We start from the raw sequence: 18,230 nt of genomic DNA on the forward strand, positions 1-18,230 counted from the left end.
AAAAAATCCAATTCTTTTTGGCATGGTAGATAATTTGGTGCGTGATGTCCGGTCCAAATTTCATATCATTTGGACATCTGAGTAGCTCTCGGCAAAAAAGACAAATTTGGGGTCTGTTAAATAGTGTATTGTTCATATACTGTTTTGACTCAATGTGTCTTTTTTGCTGAAAGCTACTCAAATGTCCAAATACTCTGAAATTTGGAGTGCACCTCACGCATCAAATTATCTACCATGCACAAAAAATTTGGATTTGTTTGGATTTATTTGATTTTTTATGAATTATTTTTTGACCGGGTTGATGAGCCCGGGCTCAGAATTGGATATTCGCATGTTTGATCCTTTTAATTTATGCTTCTCTTTGCCAGCGACCGTTGTTGTACCGTTGCTTCTCTTTTATTTTATGGTTTGTTCGGGCCTTAGGACCAGGACCTCTCGACTGTCTACTACCATAAGGTTTGCCCAGCTCCGATAAGAAAGGAGAGATAACGGCGGTGCACTTTCGGCTTACTCTAATGCTTGTAGTCGTTGCTAGGTGATCTATGAGACTGCATGCAATTTGTGTTACCTCTGATGTTCTTTATACATAAAGTTTGATGAACACATCGGAAGTTTTAAAAAAAAATCCTGCTAGATATACTACACTACTAGTACGTGAATGTGAGTCGGTCAAGAGTATTTGCACTGCTGATTCCAGCTGATATTTTGACCTTGGGCACTGTGTGGCGAGTGGTCTATAGAGCAAATGTACTCCCAGCTGCTTGTACTAGTTCATCTCTTCTTCCAGACCGCGGGCACTGTGGGGTGGTGGTAAGTCTATAGGTCAGCGAGAAGTCTACGCACCGCTTCTTCCAGACCGCGTGCGCCGGAATGGCCGCCGCTACGCTGGCGTCCACGGACACGGATCTCTTGTTTGTCTTGGCCAAGCCGTAGTCCTCGTGCTCTGGCGCGTGCCTCGGCGCCGGCGCCGTGAGAAGGTCGACGCCGAAGAGACGCACGGTCCTCATCACGGGTGCCGGCGACGTGGTGGCCGCCGTCGCGTTGACGAAGGTCGTCGTCGTCGTCATGGACCGGAGCTTGCAGTCGATAAAGAGCTGGTTGTTGCCGGAGACGGAGCGGTAGAACCCGACCGCGTCGCCCGCGTGCAGGCCCTTTTCCTTGACGAAGCGGCTCCACCCCTTTGTGAGCACGTAGCTCTGGCTGCTGTTCCAGTACGAGTACCGGAACCTCCACACCTTGCCGGCCGCGTCGTCGAAGTTGAGCAGCACGCCCTTGCACTCGCCGGACACGGCTGTGCCGGCCGAAGGGAGCTGGAGAGGGAAGTGCTTCTCAGCGTGCTGCTTCGGGATCACCAGCCGGTTCAGCTTCCCCACGTCGCTGGGCGTGACCGTCTTGTCGAACAGGTGCTCGCGCCGCCCCGCCGCGGTTGAAGGTGCCCACGAGTAGGGAGGTGACGACGATGACGTAGGGGACGACGCCGCGGCGGCCGCGGAGGCGAAGAAGGCGCGCTTGTGCTGCGCGAGCTCGTCGGGGTAGATGTGCTTGCGCAGCATGTCGACGACCTCGGCCTTGGAGCGGGCGGCGAGGAAGCGGAGCTCGGCGGCGTCGTCCGCGTCGGACTCGACGAGCGGGCGGAAGTTGGTGACGGCGTCGCGGCCCCGGAACCTCTGCGCCGCCGCGTCGTAGGCGCGGGCCGCCTCGGCCTCCCCCGTGAACGTGCCGAGCCAGACGCGCTGGTGGCGCTCGTAGATCTGCGCGCCCCAGCGCCCGTTGGGCTGCGGCACCACGCCCTTGTACTTGGACGACGGCAGCCGCCCGCCGCGGCCGGAGTCCGCCTCGGCGCCGGGCTCCGGCGCGTCCATGACCGCGCTGGCCCCGCTGCCCACGCGCCGCAGCGGCTTGGTCGCCGGCGCGGCCGGCACCCCAGACGCCTTATTGCCAGTGGACGCGCCGCTGCTCACGTCGTCCATGAGGCAGCTCCTCGCACTTTCCATCCGATCACCACCGAAAAAAATGAAGAAGATGCTTAGCTAGGTAGAGTAGTAGCTTAGCCAAAGACTGGAAATGGAGGCAGTAGGTAGGCAGAGGAGCAGCAGAGGCAAGTGCGTGTGTTATATAGGATCGAGGAGAGGAGCTGGAGGTGAGTGTGAGGCCTGTATTGCCAGAATTTGGGGATTCTCGGGAATCCGACCCTACCCAGCTTCTTCCAGAATCTTTGGCCCTCATTTGTTTTACAATCATATCTAGTTAGACAAAGAGGGTTCTTTGTCTAACTAGATATGATTGTAAAACAAATGAGGGCCAAAGATTCTGGAAGAAGCTGGGTAGGGGTCGGATTATGGGAGAATCCCCAGATTCTGGCAAAAGAACTAGGCCTGAGTATGAGTATGGCTAAGCTAACTGGCTGGCAAAATGATCTTATATTATGAGACGAAGGGGGTACATTCTATTGTTCGATCAGTTTGGTTAAGTCTTAGTCGACTGAGACTTCGTTGTGTCTCAGTCGATGCTTTATTCCTTTGATCTTGCATAAAGATTCATACAAAAAAATTCTTCTTAGTTTTTTCTTTTTTCTTATATACTATGTCACTTGACTGAGACTTGGTTAAGTCTCACTCAACTGAGACTTGGTCACACCCTATACTGTTGTTTCCTTTTATTTATACATGCTAGTGTTATTCACTTATTTATATACATGCTATTGTTGTTTCTTTTTATTTATACATGCTAGTGTTATTCACTTATTTATAGTATTCGCATCGTAGATATTTTAGACACAGGATTCCATTTTGAATGTTAGATATTTATATAGGTCTCATGGGCTTGTGTTGGTGTAGGTCGACTATTAGATATTTTATGGCATCCATGGAAGAAAAAGACGATGAAGATGATGATGAACGCACCCGTTGGCCATGCTACGCACGCAGTATGGTATGGTGTGGTTGCGTGAGAAATTCAGAGTGCCATTCTTGCATTTCCTTTTAATGCTTTCTAATTTTAACTTTGTTTTGGAGGAAGAAAAGTAGTGGCACGTCAAGTAACGCGTCTCCTCCTACTACTAACGCCTGCAAGTGGAAGAACAAAATGTGTGAGCTGAACTAGCTGCTGACCCATTTCGGTTTTTGACGCTTATGTGCACTCTACGTTGTGTGTAGTCTCTCATAGTAAACGGTGACGCCGAGGGTGCCACAGATTTTTCTTTTACATAGTACAGACGCAATCACTTATATATATACGCGTATACACTTATCCCTAATCGACGAGAACGTCTCCTCCTACTAAAAGTGTATCGTTGGAAATTCTAAAATAAATTCAGGATAAATGCGAGCACTAGGATTTGAACCGGGTTGGGGATATCACTATCCTCCTAACCATCCCACCACAGATTGGTTCGGAGTGCTGCAGAATTTTCTACAATTTTCTGAAAGTTTTAGATTGATGGTTATGCATGTCCGCGTCGGTCGATCGTTTTGTTGATTTCTATTTGATATTTTTCAATATTTTACTTGATTATTCACCACGCGCACATGGAATTCCTAGATCACCAATAGCTAATTAGGAATATAATGATCAGCGACAAAAGATAAAGAAGGTCAACGGCCGATCCAGTTGCAACATTTATCATCGGTGTTATGGATATGTATATTACCTTCAATACTTATAACATGAAACCCATTTTTTGTACGGTAATACGTGTCTCATTCATATCATAAAGATCAAAGTACAGGTCACGTAATGACCAACACGACAAAATTGAAAAGATAGCAGAACATTTCTGAACTTGACCCCAATGCCCGTCACCTGCCTCCGGCACCACCGCAGCAGCCACCGAAGGAAAGAATGAAGAATCACCTCCTCACCTGCCATCGCTGATATGCTGCTTTGCGGACCTCCGTGACTCATCAAAGTGAAGCCCTTGCCGTTGAACGAATCAGACCGGGGCAACACCCCGGACACGCCATCTAACTCCAGATCTGTCACCCCACCACGACTAAGACGCCGAAGGAGGAAACCATACCTGCCATCCACGAACCACGAGCCCAGCACACGTTCTGTCTTCCAGATGTCGTCGATGCCGACCACAATCTGCATCTGCTCCTGGACTACCTCACAAGCTCCGCGCCGGCGTTAGAGGAAACGTAGTCGCAACGGCGGAGCCCGAGGACACAAGTCCACCGCGAGTATGCCGCCGCCGGCACGCCATTCTTGCTTGAACAGACTGATTTTTAAATCCATTCCAAACCATAGAACCGATGACCTCGTCAAGAAAGGATCCGAAGAATCTTTATGTAGCACTGTCATAGTCGCCACAGAAGCAAAGACGATGAACAGTCTAAAAATCTAGACTACAAGGGAATAGAAACGATCCACGCGCATGGATCCGGCGACCCTACTCACCACCAGCTACCAAGGTCGCCGGAGGAGGGGAGCTGCCGGAGGACGGTGCTACTAGACTAGCCTCTCGTGGCCGCGGCTAGGGTTGCAGCCACCAGGGAACCAGAGAAAAACAATCAGATTGGTTTTGGCTGGCTAAAGTGCGGTGAATTACATGAAACCCATTCATAATGAAGATATAGGACAACCGGACAAGTATACACGTACACGTACAACCGGATTAGATCCACGCTCATGCACCCACTACGTACTAGGGGGCTATGCTACGCCAGACCTGACTAATTAAATCGACATCCAAAAATGTAACTGCAGCTTATAATGCGACGAAGAAAAGCTTAAGACCTTGTGCTCTGCCTCATTTGCTTTTTAACACAGTTGTACCGATAGTTCATAGTTTGGTTCTGATTAACATATCATATAGTACTTCAAAATCGATGCTTGTGATTTTTACTGTTAGACGGTAAACAATACAAGTCAGCTATGGGGGCATGTCATTAGGAATTTAGAAGTGAACCAATATGTACAAATTTAAATGGGCTCTTTGCTATTGCTCTACAAATTACTATTGAACAAGCTAAAGACAGCTAATCTCTTGGTAGCTGCTCATAGTGCTTGTGAACAAAAGCAAATACACAGGATTCTGATACAGGGCCTAGCTAAAGACAGCATGCGTCGATCCAGGGCCTAGCTAATTAACTCAGACCAACGAATTGAAGTGTTTGGACACATGTTACATCTACAATGGTAACAAAGATTAACTCCAAATTGTGCCCATACATCTTAGAAATGTCGAGTAGTGAATAGTAACCAAAAAAGAAAACTTCATTGATAGCAGAATTTGAGTTTAGTAGTATTAACGGTTGTGTGTGTGTGTGTGTTGTTGTTGTTGGAACTGTGTCAAATATATTATGCAAGGTAGATTACAATTGGACCATGAGTTATATTGTGTCTAGGTAAGGTAGAAGTTGTGTTCCTAATAGAACACTTCTATCCCACGCCTCCTATATAATGTGAGGGTAGACACATGATTAACTTATGCCAACATAATAGCATAGGCACACAATAGGGTGACGGCGTGTGCCGGCACCCGGGCGGTCGGGATGCAGTATCATGGGGAGGAGCGCTCATAGTCAGCCCCCGGGAATGTAGCCATGTCAATGAACCTCGTTAAAAAATTTCGGTGCCGTGCGTCGTGTGACTGATTAGTCCTTGGATGATCGACGGTGCATCTCGGATTATTCTAACATGTGTTTGCTGCAGTGGCGGATCTACAGGGTGGCCAGGGTGGGCCGCGGCCCACCCTGGGATTTTTGATATGCTTATGTACATATGACTGTAACTGGGCCAGAGAGAAAAAAGGGCCCAATAACGCAATCCAGGGAGGAACGACTGCAGGCATGGCATGTCCACATCGAGTAGAACGCTCGTCTCCCTCACACAGCCGCCTCACCATAAGTTCACCTGCCCGACCCCGACACCCAGCCGCGCCGTTCCTCGCGTCCTCACCGGCCGGAGCCAGGAGCTCAGCCACCCATCAGGCTCCCGCATCCCTTTCCCGGCCTCCCGCGCGCCCCCTGCCCTGTGCGCTAGTCCTGCTGCGCCCCTGCCCCCGCCCGGCCGGCCGCCTGCGCTTGGCGCCCCTGCCCCCGCCAAACCGCACCGCTGCAAAGCCAGCGGCAGCCTCTGCTGGTCAGTCATCTTTCGATTAGCGTGACAACCAGTCAACCAATGAGCAACCAATTTGGTACCTTAAATGCCCCAATTTCAGATTTAGGGTTTGCTTTTTTGCCCCAATTTTCTGCACATGAACACAGACATAATTTGTACATAATTTTTCTCACTGAGATTTAATTAAGAATTTTAGCGCGTTTGTAAGATCATATTAATCTATTTCTTTGTGATATTGGTAATTAGTTAGAACTTTTACATATCATATTGCTTATTAAAAAAATTTAGGCGGACCACCCTGTAATCAAATGCTAGCTCCGCCACTGGTTTGCTGATGAATGTCTGAACATGATTTGGTGTTAAAGTCTTGCGTGGTCATTGGTCATTGATAAACTTTTACTCTTTGATAAAAACAGAAAATAACATGACAGACACCGCACGTGCTAAAAGTAGGCACCAACACAAACACCATCGCTAGAATACGGTGGTACCGTCATGATAATTTGTTGTAGCTCCAATATATATTTTGCTCTGCGCTGATTAGCACGGGCACGACACACGGCCGTACGTACTGATTCGCGAAAGCGCACGAGCCGTAATGCAAGAAGGGAAACCAACCAACCCCATGTTCCGCTTGCAGATCCGTTCCGAGGCAGCAGGCCCTATGAGGCCGCACGCCAATGATTGATTGTGCACGTAACAGCACGCAGCAAAACCATCTGAGTTGCACCGGTACGGCTAGGCTGAGCGCGACGTGTCTGTGTGTAGGCCGACTGGTGGGTGAAGGAAAGCGAGCTGGGTGGAAGGGAGGCAGGCGCGCGAGGGAGTCGCGTGGTGTTCACATGAAGCGCGGGGGCCACGTACGGGCGGGGCACCGCCGCGGCAGTGACGCCAACCAGCTACCCCGTGCCGGATCAGGCCGATCTGGTGCATTCCCCCTGAAACAAATGATGGCAGCCGCAACCGCCGTATCTCTACTTCTAATGTATCCGTTGTGGGTTTTTTTTCGTCCCATCATTTTCGTCTGGTTTATTTTTACTGGTTTATTTTCACCTCCACAAGTCCGACTAAGGCCTTGTACAATAAGAGATGCTTAGAGAGGTGCTTACGAAAATAAACATAGTTTTTCTGAAGCACCGTTGCTTAAGAAAAGCTTGATTTATTTCCATTGTACCAGGCCTAAAAACGTGCCGCCGCTCCTCTCGCTCGATCAAACTCCTCCGTCCATCGATGCCGCGTGTTCTCTCTCTTCCTCCAACCTGGTTAGGGTTCCCAGCCACTTCTCGTCCTCCGCCGCCGCGTATTCCTCTCTGACCTCGCTGGGAGCAGCCAGGAGGACCCCGCCGCCGTGCCTCCCTTCTCTCCCCCTCTCCCTTCTGTCCCTTCTCCTACTTTTTCCGACCTCTCCATCTCCTCTGAACTGCGCGCCGTTCCTCTTCGCAGGTGTCGTCATGGAGCTCGCCCCCCGGGCTGCGTGCCCCTCCGACGACACCCTGCCTAGCCCGCTCCCAGGTCCTCTGGATCCCGATTTGCGTGTCTATTATTTTGCGCTCGATCCAGATTTGGACGGGACCTTTTTTCAGGCACCGCGAGCGTGCTGGACGGCGGGAAGGGCCGCGTCAAGAAGGCCGCCAGTGACGGCGGCTCTGGGGCGCTGCACGTCGCTGTCGTCTCACCCCCAAATGCACCGCCCGCCCAAAGCCTTCTGCCGTTGTCCCTCCTAATTACGACAGCGAGCGCCCAATCCCCTCACATGCACGTGATATCGTTCCACTGAACACACGTGCTGGCCGGCCCTGACTCTGTACTTCGATAATACACTACACGACTGTCGCTACTCCCAACTCGGTGTAGTCTATCTCGTTGGTTGCAGATGGGATGGGATATTCTGCGGCGTGGACATGGCCTAGCGATCAGATTTGGCAGGAAGATCTCATCCTGGAACCCAGGTGTGCTTGATTTGATATTTAGAATTCTATTTGCTAGGTATGTACATGCATAGCGTACGGTGTATCCAAAGCTTTGTTTAACCAGTGGTATGTACATGCATAGCGCCCAATTCTATTTGTTAGAACTAATCTCTGGTTTAGTAGAAGCCCACAGTGGTTGCAATACTAGAGTCATATCTATTGTGGGCAAGATTGAAAAATTGCATATATCCAGTCGTCTTATGTGTTTATCACCAATGAAACTGTGCAACATTACAACAAGATAAATAAACGAACAGTGCCATATGAGTTAAAAGAATTTTAAGCCTTTTTTGAGCAATTAATCTGCAACTTTCAAGGACGGGAGGTGCTTTTGATCTTCTAATTAGTTCGTCCAGATTAGGTTTTTTTTTCTGCTGGTCCAAGGTTTGTATATCACCGACTTAGATTTGTTTTTCTTCATGCGCATATGTTAGAGTAATATCCATGCGCTAAAAAATTTCATTCTGAATTTCCTTCGTGCATCAGTGTATATATATGTTTCTTATGATGCCCGGGTGCGTTTACCTTGTCAAGAAGCTTCGCGTGAACGTCAATGCCGATGACAACAAAGGTGGTCTGTTTCGCTTCCTCCTTCCGATTTTGCAAAATATAAACACCAGGGTGTCTAGAAATTCAGATTGTTGGTTCACCAGCAGCACGGTCAGTATGATGAAACAGACTGCACTGATACTTTATTTGTGTGTTCGATATAGTCTAATTTAATATACCAGCGATGATGGTATTGAATCTGCAAAAATATATATGCTAATTTCCTAATTGCATCTTTTAATCAGGAGCCCAGGACCAACCTTTAGGCAGGAAAGAGGGACAATCTTCAGTAAGCTACAATCTTCATGTCTTCTTGTAGCATTTGACTGACGTGTTATGGTATCATTCTTCTACTTTCACAGTTATTACTGTGAATATGTTGACCTCATGTCTTCTCATCATTTGAGCTCACTTTGATATTACTGGTTCTAAATCCAACAAGATCTTGAATATTTTTCACTTTGCCCATTCAAAAATTTGTTCACCTAACAACATTCATGATGTAAGCTTTGGTTTGAAAAACACCTTTTCAATGTTATAGGACATACAAACAAGAAGGGTAGGGAGAACATGCCCGAGAAGCTCAGAGATAAGGCAGAAGCCTTGCTGGGGAAGAGAAGCAAGCTCAAGCACTCTTGAGCATGGGCTGATAGAGCGGCCGAGCAGGGCGATCGAGCGCAGTCGTGCGCGAGGGGAAGTGAATCTGGGAGAGGCATCAGGGGGCCATCAGCAGGAAGGCAGCAGGTGGCGTGCAGCACTGGACTTAGCCATGTCTTCGCCAAGGTGGCTGGTTGTTTCCACAACATGTTTGGATGGTGATGTTGTTATGGTCGCGTAGGGTCGGAGTTCCTTGACTGCATTTATCTCAGCAAAATCTCATGGTAATTTCTGCGCTAGTGTAAAGAGTGATTATTTTCTTAATCTTAATTTTTTGATTTATCAACCAATAGTGCCGCACGATTTAAAATTTTGTCAGATGATGCGTTCACGGACGCCGCCGTTGCTGCATCTTCATCCTCCGGGCCTCCGTCGTCGACTTCATCTTCAACCTCCATCCGCCGCCGCCGTCCATGGGATGGTTAATCGAAGGAGAAGCTTGTGGTGTGGCTCAGCCCAGTGGCTCTGAAACTCCACTGGATAACGTAGGATGATCATGCCTCCTTGATGGAGAATATTCTGGCTTATGAAGTTTATGTCTGACTCGCCATTAAATTTTTCAGTGTGCTCGCTTGTGGTTTTGTTCTTGTTTTTCATTATGGAAGTCCATCCAATCAGGAATGTGCGTCATGCTATAGTTGGTAAAACAACGTGGGAGGAAGATTAATGTTGTTTAGGATTTGACGTCTTCTTTTCTGAAAGGATTTTAATGTGTTGCATTGATACACCTTTTCTATTTGATAAATTGATATGCAAAATGCCCTTTTGGAAATTTTGGTTTTCTTTTGTATTTTTGTCCTAATATGGAATGTTCTGTTGCTGGATTGAATTACTCTCTCAGAATTTTTATTTTGACATATTATAATGCTCAGTTTGTTTACAGGCTGCTGAATACTGTCAAAGGAAGGAATCAGTGCTAAGGTAACTTCTTTTGTAAAATATATTTTCAGTGTAACTATCGATATGATTTTACTCTACATGGTACATGCCATGAATATTAACTTATTTTCTACTGATATGTTTTAATAGGTGATCAACCTTCGATCAGTTAGGCCACTGGATAGAGCTGCGATAAAAGCATATGTTACGAAAACAAATAGGTTGGTGATTCTTGAAGAAGGCTTCCCCCAACATCGTGTTGGTGCTGAGATATGGTTCTCTCTCTCTCTCTCTCTCTCTCTCCACACACACATCATGTCAGGTTTGAGCAGGCCAACCCTTCTCCAATTATTCATTCGAATTATTGTACAGAATCTACAATTATAAGAAAAAAGTATTTGATAAATTAGAGAGAGATATGCTTACATAAATTGCTCACCCCTGAAGGATGAAGCAAATCCCAAGTAACATGTTAATATATCTTGATGCATATTTGTATTTACTTTGCTTCAGGTTCGCATGCAGTGACGGGGATTTCATCGATGTCGCCTCCATTTTCTTGGTGAACCCACATTTCCCTCTTAAGGTTTGTGTTTTCCCCTTTTGATAGTATTTTTTATTTTCTTGCTTGAGCCACAAATTCTACTTCTGCAGATTGTTTACTTTATCCTTGCTGCATCGGCCTTGCATATGGCCATTGGGTACTGATCGCCTCCATGTCTTTGGTGAGCCCCCATAGCTCTTGGTCTTTTGATTTTGTTTAGTTTGTTAGATTTATGAAGAGCTCTTCTATTCCAAATTGAGAAACCTATGCTACTTTCCTATGTTGGTCCAAAAGGCCATTTGTTTGATAGCAATTTGATATCAGCAAAGTCTTTGGCCAAAACTGCATTTGATTCGGTTCAGTTTGTGTTGTAGATATTTGATAGGTAATTTTGTATCTTTACGTGCCCAGGTACATTCTGAAGGAGAAGATTGCTGGTCGAGAAGGTCATTTATCTGATATTAGTTTATTGAAGAAATTGGCAAGGATGTATTTTCAGTACATTAGGATTTTTTGTAGTCACATGGTTCTGATAGGAAGATACCGTTGCTACCAGGTCAACAATCTCCCCTTCAATAATATTTGATTTACATTTTGTATGCCCCATATGGATGTATTTTGTAGTCGCATTTTAGTTCTACCCCATATGGATATTAGTTAACTTTATGTTCTTATGACGTAAGTACATGCGAATTGTTCCGTTCCTTCTGGAATCAAATCTTTTCGGATGTCCGAAAGCACTTCTGGTGGATCATAAAATTGTGTTTTTTCTCAGCATCTTAGTTTTTCTCTATGGAAGTATTTAAACAAGTAATCATTCTTTCAAGAATGTTACCAATACAGCACTGTTTTTGTGTTCTGAATTATGCGTAAATGACCAAGGGCAGTGGACCAAAGTAAACAACATAAGTTGTTTGGCAAATGTGTCTTAGCTCCCTTTCAGTCTCTTCTGTAACATCATCTCTTTTAAAAAAGATCTTTTCTATATCAGTGCACTGTAATTATATATTAGAAATGTTGGTTTAATCGAGTGTGTGATTATCGGTTACCATGAAGGAAAGCACTATAAGATTTGAGAGATGCAATGCTAACGTAAAAGAAGTAAGAGTCTTTGAGATGCCAAAACTTCACTAATATATGTATTTTGTGTACATGTAAATCTTGACCTTCCAGCAACATTGACAGCAGGATAGTTCTATTTCTTTTAATTGACCAACAACCTGTGATGAGGGCCCTTTTGGAATGCAACTACTATCAAGTGCACCATCATCTTAAGCATTATTTACTCATGCTGTCACTGATTGCATATACAATACCATCAGAAGCATCCATTAAAAAATGTTTCCTTAGAAACATCCATTCAAAAAAGTGTTGAAGAAGAACTATAGAAGGCTGGGTGTTGGCTGATGTTGTTTCGATTACTATTCCTTGTGATTCTAAGTTATTGCGACAACTGAAATTATAAATTGTAACCATGCATGCGACTATATGGGGTACCAAAGAGTTGATATTTAGGTTGCAATGCACCGACAAATTCCTACTTTAGAGGGTTGACAGTGAGCGGGACGAGGGTTGGGGTTGGTCTGTTCAGTTATAGCGAAATAATTTCCCTACTTTAGAAAATGAGGCACATTGGATTTCATTAGAGATGGATTTGCAAAAAAAATGCATGATCTGTTTTTTTATCAAGTTATCTAATTTTTGGTTAGCATAAAAGGGTAGATGCCTTGGTTCGTTGCTTCAAGAGTTAATAACAAACACAGTGGCATATCAGTTGCATGCCCAATAATGGACATCATATTTTTGTTTTGTGTTAACGCACGGCATTTAATTGTATGTTACTCCCTCTGTAAATTAATATAAGAGCATTTAGATCACTAAAATAGTGATATAAACACTCTTATATTAGTTTACGGAGCGAGTACAACATAACAATGGCTCATGAGACATTGCATCTACCTACTTGGCTTGGGGGCGTCATGGGTGGCGCATGGCTTCTTCTCCTTGGATCAACATGAACGGGGGAGGGGTTTTATCAGGGCGAGGAGCAGGGCGGTTGGTGGGGGACTCCTCGGTGGTACGTGGGGAAGCACGGTGTGGTGAGGGTGAGGTCGGCATCTGTCCAGTTTCAAAGGAGGGGGCTCCAATGAGAAATGTCCCGCTACGACGAGAAACCGAGCAGGAAGGGGAGGGCTCGATAGAAAAAGAGAAGGGTGCGTGTGGGGTGGGTTTTTTGTGTTGGGACCACGTGTTGGACATAACATGACGGATAGTTCGAATAACCACATTTCTCGTCAATGGGCTGTATTTTGGGGAGACCGGACCGGTGAGACTATTGAATTTTAGGGAGCTCACTCGCACCCGTTTGATGTGCGAACACGCCCGATGTATGAGATAAAAATAAGCTTAGCCCTTGGAGACGAGTTTAATCATTTGTCTGATTCTTATTGAAAACAGTATAACGCAGCTACCTTGGAGCCTCCACAGCGTTTTGGGCCTCTCAGCCGTCGGATCAGTCTTATGTACGCTTTGGATCAGCTTGGTCGTTGTCAGATCGATCAACGCTTGAGATGCCGTTTAGCGGGCTGCTGCTCCGCGGAGCGAGCGCCTATTTCTGTCCGTAATCGGGCCGCAAAGGCCCATTCGCTTGGATTGTCCAGGCCCCAACCCTGAACTGCACATTTTCTATTCCTCTAACACTGATGCGTCGCCGTTCCTTCCTCCACGACCGGCCGCCGCCGTTGTCCGTCCCGCTGGCAAGAAGATTGGTCACCCTTCTTTGCTTCCCTTTTCTAGGTCCCGTTCTCTCCTCCGGCGAGTGCTCGCGAAACTTAATCCCGCCCTTGCGTTGGCTGGTGGCGATGGATGACCTCAGATGCCATCATGCCAATGCCATGGAATACTCTTCCCACCTTCCGTGGCGGTACGTACGCGTCTGTTCTCTTCTCTCGATGCCGCTTGCGTGATGTGGTTGCAATTTACCCAGCAAACAGGTGAATAGGAATAGCAGCGGCAATCAACAGGACGTGTGTGCACATTCACAACTTCCCCTTTCTAGAGTGGTTACTACTTACTACACCATGAGTATGATGCAGATTAGTGTCTCTCTTTGGTTTTGTGAAGGTATCTTGCTTACTAATCAGCACATATCCCGTTCGAGTTTGTTCTATCGTTTCCAGGTTCATGCGTATTTGCCACCGGGCCTCAGTCTCGCTTTCTAGCGCAGAGGGTGAAGATTAAATATATTTTTCTTAATTTTGATTTCATGTCGCTATTTTGATTCCTTTGCCGGTAATATATTTGTGCTAGAATATCTTCCATTACATCTGAAGTATATCCCCAGGGACGGGTAAAGCACCTGCTAATACTAATATTGGTAATATTGTGTTCGACATCATCTTGGCCTCAGAAGAATATTTACATACAGATGAACATGTAGCCAAACTTCTGCACAGGTATGTGATAATATATGTCACAAATAATGTAGCTTTTATGGTTGGTACAAACGAAACAACACCCTTTTTTCCTGAAAATGTAGGTTATAGAAGAAGCTCATCTTCCGATATTCTAAAGCTCATCTTGTGGTTCATTATAGGTATGACATGGTTATTGTTTGTTCAATCAAATGGTCAGCCTAAGAACCTTGAGCTTTAAGAGCATCTCCAACCGTTCGCCTCCCAGGGCACCGAAAAATAGCGGCTTGGAGGCGAGCCGGCGCTAGTTCGGCCCCTGGGGTTCGGTTCGCTCCCAGTCACACGCCCACGGTCGCCACAGGTTCGGCAAAGTTCGTCTTATTTTTTTCCAAACTCGGCGACTTTTGCATGAACACGGCCATTTTCGTCCAAATTTGTACAAAAGCGTAAAACATGCGTGAACTAACTTAAAAACGAACTTAAAACGCCTAGCTAGTGCCGCCACCGTCGCCGCCGCCGCCTTTTATATGCCGAGAAGCCTGTAGAAGCGGGTGTAGTCGCCGCCGTCGTCGTCGTCGTCGCGCGCCTCGCCCGCGGCGTCCCTGCTGCACCCCTCGCTCGGATCGCCGACAGCGCATGACGGCCCGGCCTCGACCTCGTCGTCGCTGTCGATGACGAGAACGCCGACCTCCTCGGCGCGGCGACGAGCCTCGGCGCGGCTGCGGGCCTGGATCTCCAGGTAAGCCCGACGCTGGCGGTGCACCTGCTCGCGGACGTAGTCCTCCCTCGCCCATTTGAGGGCGGACTCGTCATCGGGTGCCACCATGCCGATGTGCTCCGGCTTCACGGGGGGCGTGTCCGGCTCGGGCTTCGGCCGGACAAGGCGAAGGGAGCGCCTCGTCGGTGCCGTCACAGGCAACGGCTCGTTGATGGCGAGGGCGCCGCTCCGCGCGCGACGCCCGAGCGGTGTCTCCTCCGGCTCGGGCTTGACGGGGCGGATGGCCGGCGAGCCGGAGCCCGACGAGGAGGACGACCCCGGCTCCATTCGCCGCGGTATCCAAGAACTACCGCGGCGGCTAGAGAAGGAGGGGCGCGCCGGGTACTCCAGCCGTGGCACATTGCCGGTCTCGATGTGGTCGAGGACAGCGTCGAGTGTGTGGCCGGGGACGCCCCACCACTCGCGCCATCCTTCGGAGTTGTGGCGGCCGCGGGGGACGCCGCCGTTGACGGAGGCGATCTCCTCCTCGCGGCGGCGCTCGAAGTACATCATCCACAGCGTTTCGCTGTCGGGCGCGTACCTCGGCTCGTTCCGCTGCTCCTCCGTCAGCGACGAGTGGATGCGGGCGATCTCCGCCCGCCGTGCGACTCCTTCGGGGACGGGCGGCACCGGGACGCCGCCCGCGCTCAGCCTCCACGCCCCCGGCACGCGCATGTCGGGCGGCGCCGGGTACTCGGCCTCGTACAGAAGGCGCGCCTCCGGCTCCTGGAGGTGTCGGCGGCTGAAGCCGTTCGCCGCTGCGCCGTCGCCTGGGTATCTCTCGACCATTTCGCTCGTCGGCGGTGGAAGGCAGTGGGGGGAGAGCTCCTCAGCGGGAAGAAGGCTTTCGCGGGAGGGAGAGGGGGAGGGTGTGGTGCTCACCGGTGGGGAGGGGCGCCTTTTATAGCCGAAGCGGGGGTGGTGGTGGGCGGCATGCGGGCGGACGCGTGGCGCATGCAAGCGGACGTGCGTCGGCGGCGTCTTCACTGCGCCGCCCGTGAGGCATCAATGGAGGCTAACCGGCACGGTAGCCCGGCAGCTTTCGCATTGATTCCCGCGGGACTCGAGGCGATGAGGTCGACGAAGCAACCGTCTCGCTGACTCGGCGGGCCCGCAGCTGCTTCGCGCCAAAACGCTCGCCCCGGCGCCCCCGGGCGCCACCCGGCGCGTCGGGTTCGGTATGGGTCCGCCGGCGCTGATTTCGGCCCAAGCCGGCGAAAAACGGGCTCCTGGGGACGCGGCTGGGCCGTTTTTCGGCGCCGGCAAAAAAAAAGTCTGGGGAGGCCGTTCTGGGGGCGCGGCTGGAGATGCTCTAAGTCCATGTCCTATCACAATAAAGGCATATGTTTTTGCATATTTCTCTCTTGTTTGTTCAAGTGCAAATATAGACCATGGTGTTAATTTTTTTTGCTTTGAAATTGGATGTTATCTTTTGCTGGTAATATATTTGTGCTAGAACAAAAACTGATGTCATGTTTTTTTTTCTTCTAATTGTTAAACAGATGCCAAGTATTTAAGTTGACATGTGGCCTCCGGGTCAAACCAACTTTTTCTATGGATATGGCCTTGAAACATTCTACTTTGAACAGTTCAATTTGTATCCATTATTATTCAGTATTTTACAATTATTTATTAAACATATTTTATTCTCATTTACAATGGTCGGGCGCGGCAACGCTCGTCTTCATGATCTAGTATGTATTATAGCCCGTAGCAACACACGGGTGTTTTATTAGTACGTAGATAGTGCCACAGTGCTCTCTTCGTAGGAACAGCTCGTGGCGCCCATCGGCCTGACACGTACTCTTACCACTTGCCAGCACCGCGCCATGCTATTCTCATGCCTTTCTAAAATAAACTTTTGTTTTCTAAAAGAAGACAAAGATTATTTGAACATCGAACGCAGCACCATTATATTTTACTCTCTCTGTTTCTAAATATATTTTTTTAAGATTTCAAATGGACTACCACATACGGATGTATATAGACATATTTTAGAGCGTAGATTCACTTATTTTGCTCCGCATGTAGTCGCTTGTTGAAATCTCTAGAAAAACAAATATGTAGGAACAGAGGGAGTATGTTTGTATGAGGAAAGGAACAGTGATATCAGAACCAACATTTTCAGTTGCATATGAAATACACGATGCTGTTGCTCAACATCTTTTAAAGTCCTCGTCGATCCATCGATATTGGCCTCTACCCAGATTCTTATTCTAGTCTTTTTCTTTCACACATTAGTTCATAAATTGTTCACAAGATGCCGTGCTTTCCCATCTATACTACTCACATGAACAATTTCCTAATGGAGCATAACAAAGTACTTTGTTAAAAAATGCCGCCGACCCACATGTCAGCGACACATGAATGTTGCATGTTGACGAAGACAAACTAAGACGTGGTGTGTTATCAAACTCTGCGTAGTTTTTATTGTAAGTTTCACCTTTTATCCCCTAGTGTGTAGCAGTTGCAATTTTAACAACCTTTTAAAATGTCTTCCAATTTGTACCACTTAGGTGTGATATAGTGTAATTGGTGTCATCACATTTTATTTCTTCCTCCATGAACTGGGAAAATTAGATCTTCTTGTTTGGAGGGCAGGGCAACCGGCCGCGTAGACAACTTGGACGTGTACTAATTTGGGGGAGTACCAAATTATGTCAAAATTACCTTGAGTTTCATCAAATTCTATGAAATGGTGTCAATTTTACCGAACAAGTGTTGCTAGGCACATTGCTCATGTATCACATTAGATACCCTAGAGAATATGGGTCTGAGTTGTCCGCCTAATTAATTAGTTTGCACATAATCCATACATCGTGACACATGAATTTGGGGTAAAGATGTCATCGTAAGATACGAAGTTAGGGTGAAATGTTGTCACAAGATCACAAAACTAATACGCTAAAAATAGAAAATCAACTATTTTTTTCTAATCACTATCCTAAATATTTCTCTTTTGTTTTTTTCCTCGTGTGATGTAGAACCAATAGCTCGCCATGGAAGAGATTTTTCTCGACTGAAGCCTAGCCGAACATTAAAACACTCCCTCATTTTTTAGTTTATTGGGCTCATCTTGTAAATCACATCAACCAACCACGGAGGACCAAGTAACTAAGTGTCAGACAACATATTAGTGCCGGAATTTCTGTGCACACGGTGAACAGTATGCATGATCCTCAGATGATGGTTCATCAAGGGGTGTGCTGCCTTTTGTTGCTATACATGGACGGGTTGATTGGCTTGTCGTCCAAAAGTCGTTTGCATGTTATCATCTGCATAGCAGTGCTCTATTAATGCTAGATGCATGACCCTCTCACTCCTTAATGCATCGGTTGATTCTACACGAAAACGTAATTTTGACAGATTTTAATATGGACACAGCTATATTTACAGGT

General features: G+C 47.3%; 1 protein-coding gene and 1 long non-coding RNA gene across 6 annotated transcripts; one reads left to right on the forward strand and one right to left on the reverse strand.

Annotated features, from left to right (window-relative positions):
* Positions 1-558: 558 nt before the first annotated feature.
* Positions 559-2,185, reverse strand: LOC123175054 (AP2/ERF and B3 domain-containing protein Os05g0549800). The gene has a single exon (XM_044590140.1). The coding sequence runs from the start codon at positions 1,992-1,994 to the stop codon at positions 735-737; it is 1,260 nt and encodes a 419-aa protein (XP_044446075.1). The 5' UTR covers positions 1,995-2,185; the 3' UTR covers positions 559-734.
* A 5,109-nt stretch (positions 2,186-7,294) lies between these two features.
* On the forward strand, positions 7,295-11,254 carry LOC123175070 (uncharacterized). 5 transcript variants are annotated; one of them, XR_006487610.1, is made up of 8 exons: positions 7,295-8,693; positions 8,828-8,921; positions 9,124-9,463; positions 9,559-9,724; positions 10,123-10,160; positions 10,269-10,704; positions 10,773-10,843; positions 11,074-11,254. It is a non-coding gene; the product is annotated as an uncharacterized lncRNA (long non-coding RNA). The 5 variants fall into 5 exon arrangements; XR_006487616.1 differs by having other exon boundaries at positions 8,828-8,871; XR_006487598.1 differs by having other exon boundaries at positions 7,295-8,921.
* Positions 11,255-18,230: the final 6,976 nt, after the last annotated feature.

This window comes from Triticum aestivum, chromosome 1D (genome assembly GCF_018294505.1).
Source record: "Triticum aestivum cultivar Chinese Spring chromosome 1D, IWGSC CS RefSeq v2.1, whole genome shotgun sequence".
NCBI classification, from domain to species: Eukaryota; Viridiplantae; Streptophyta; class Magnoliopsida; order Poales; family Poaceae; genus Triticum; species Triticum aestivum.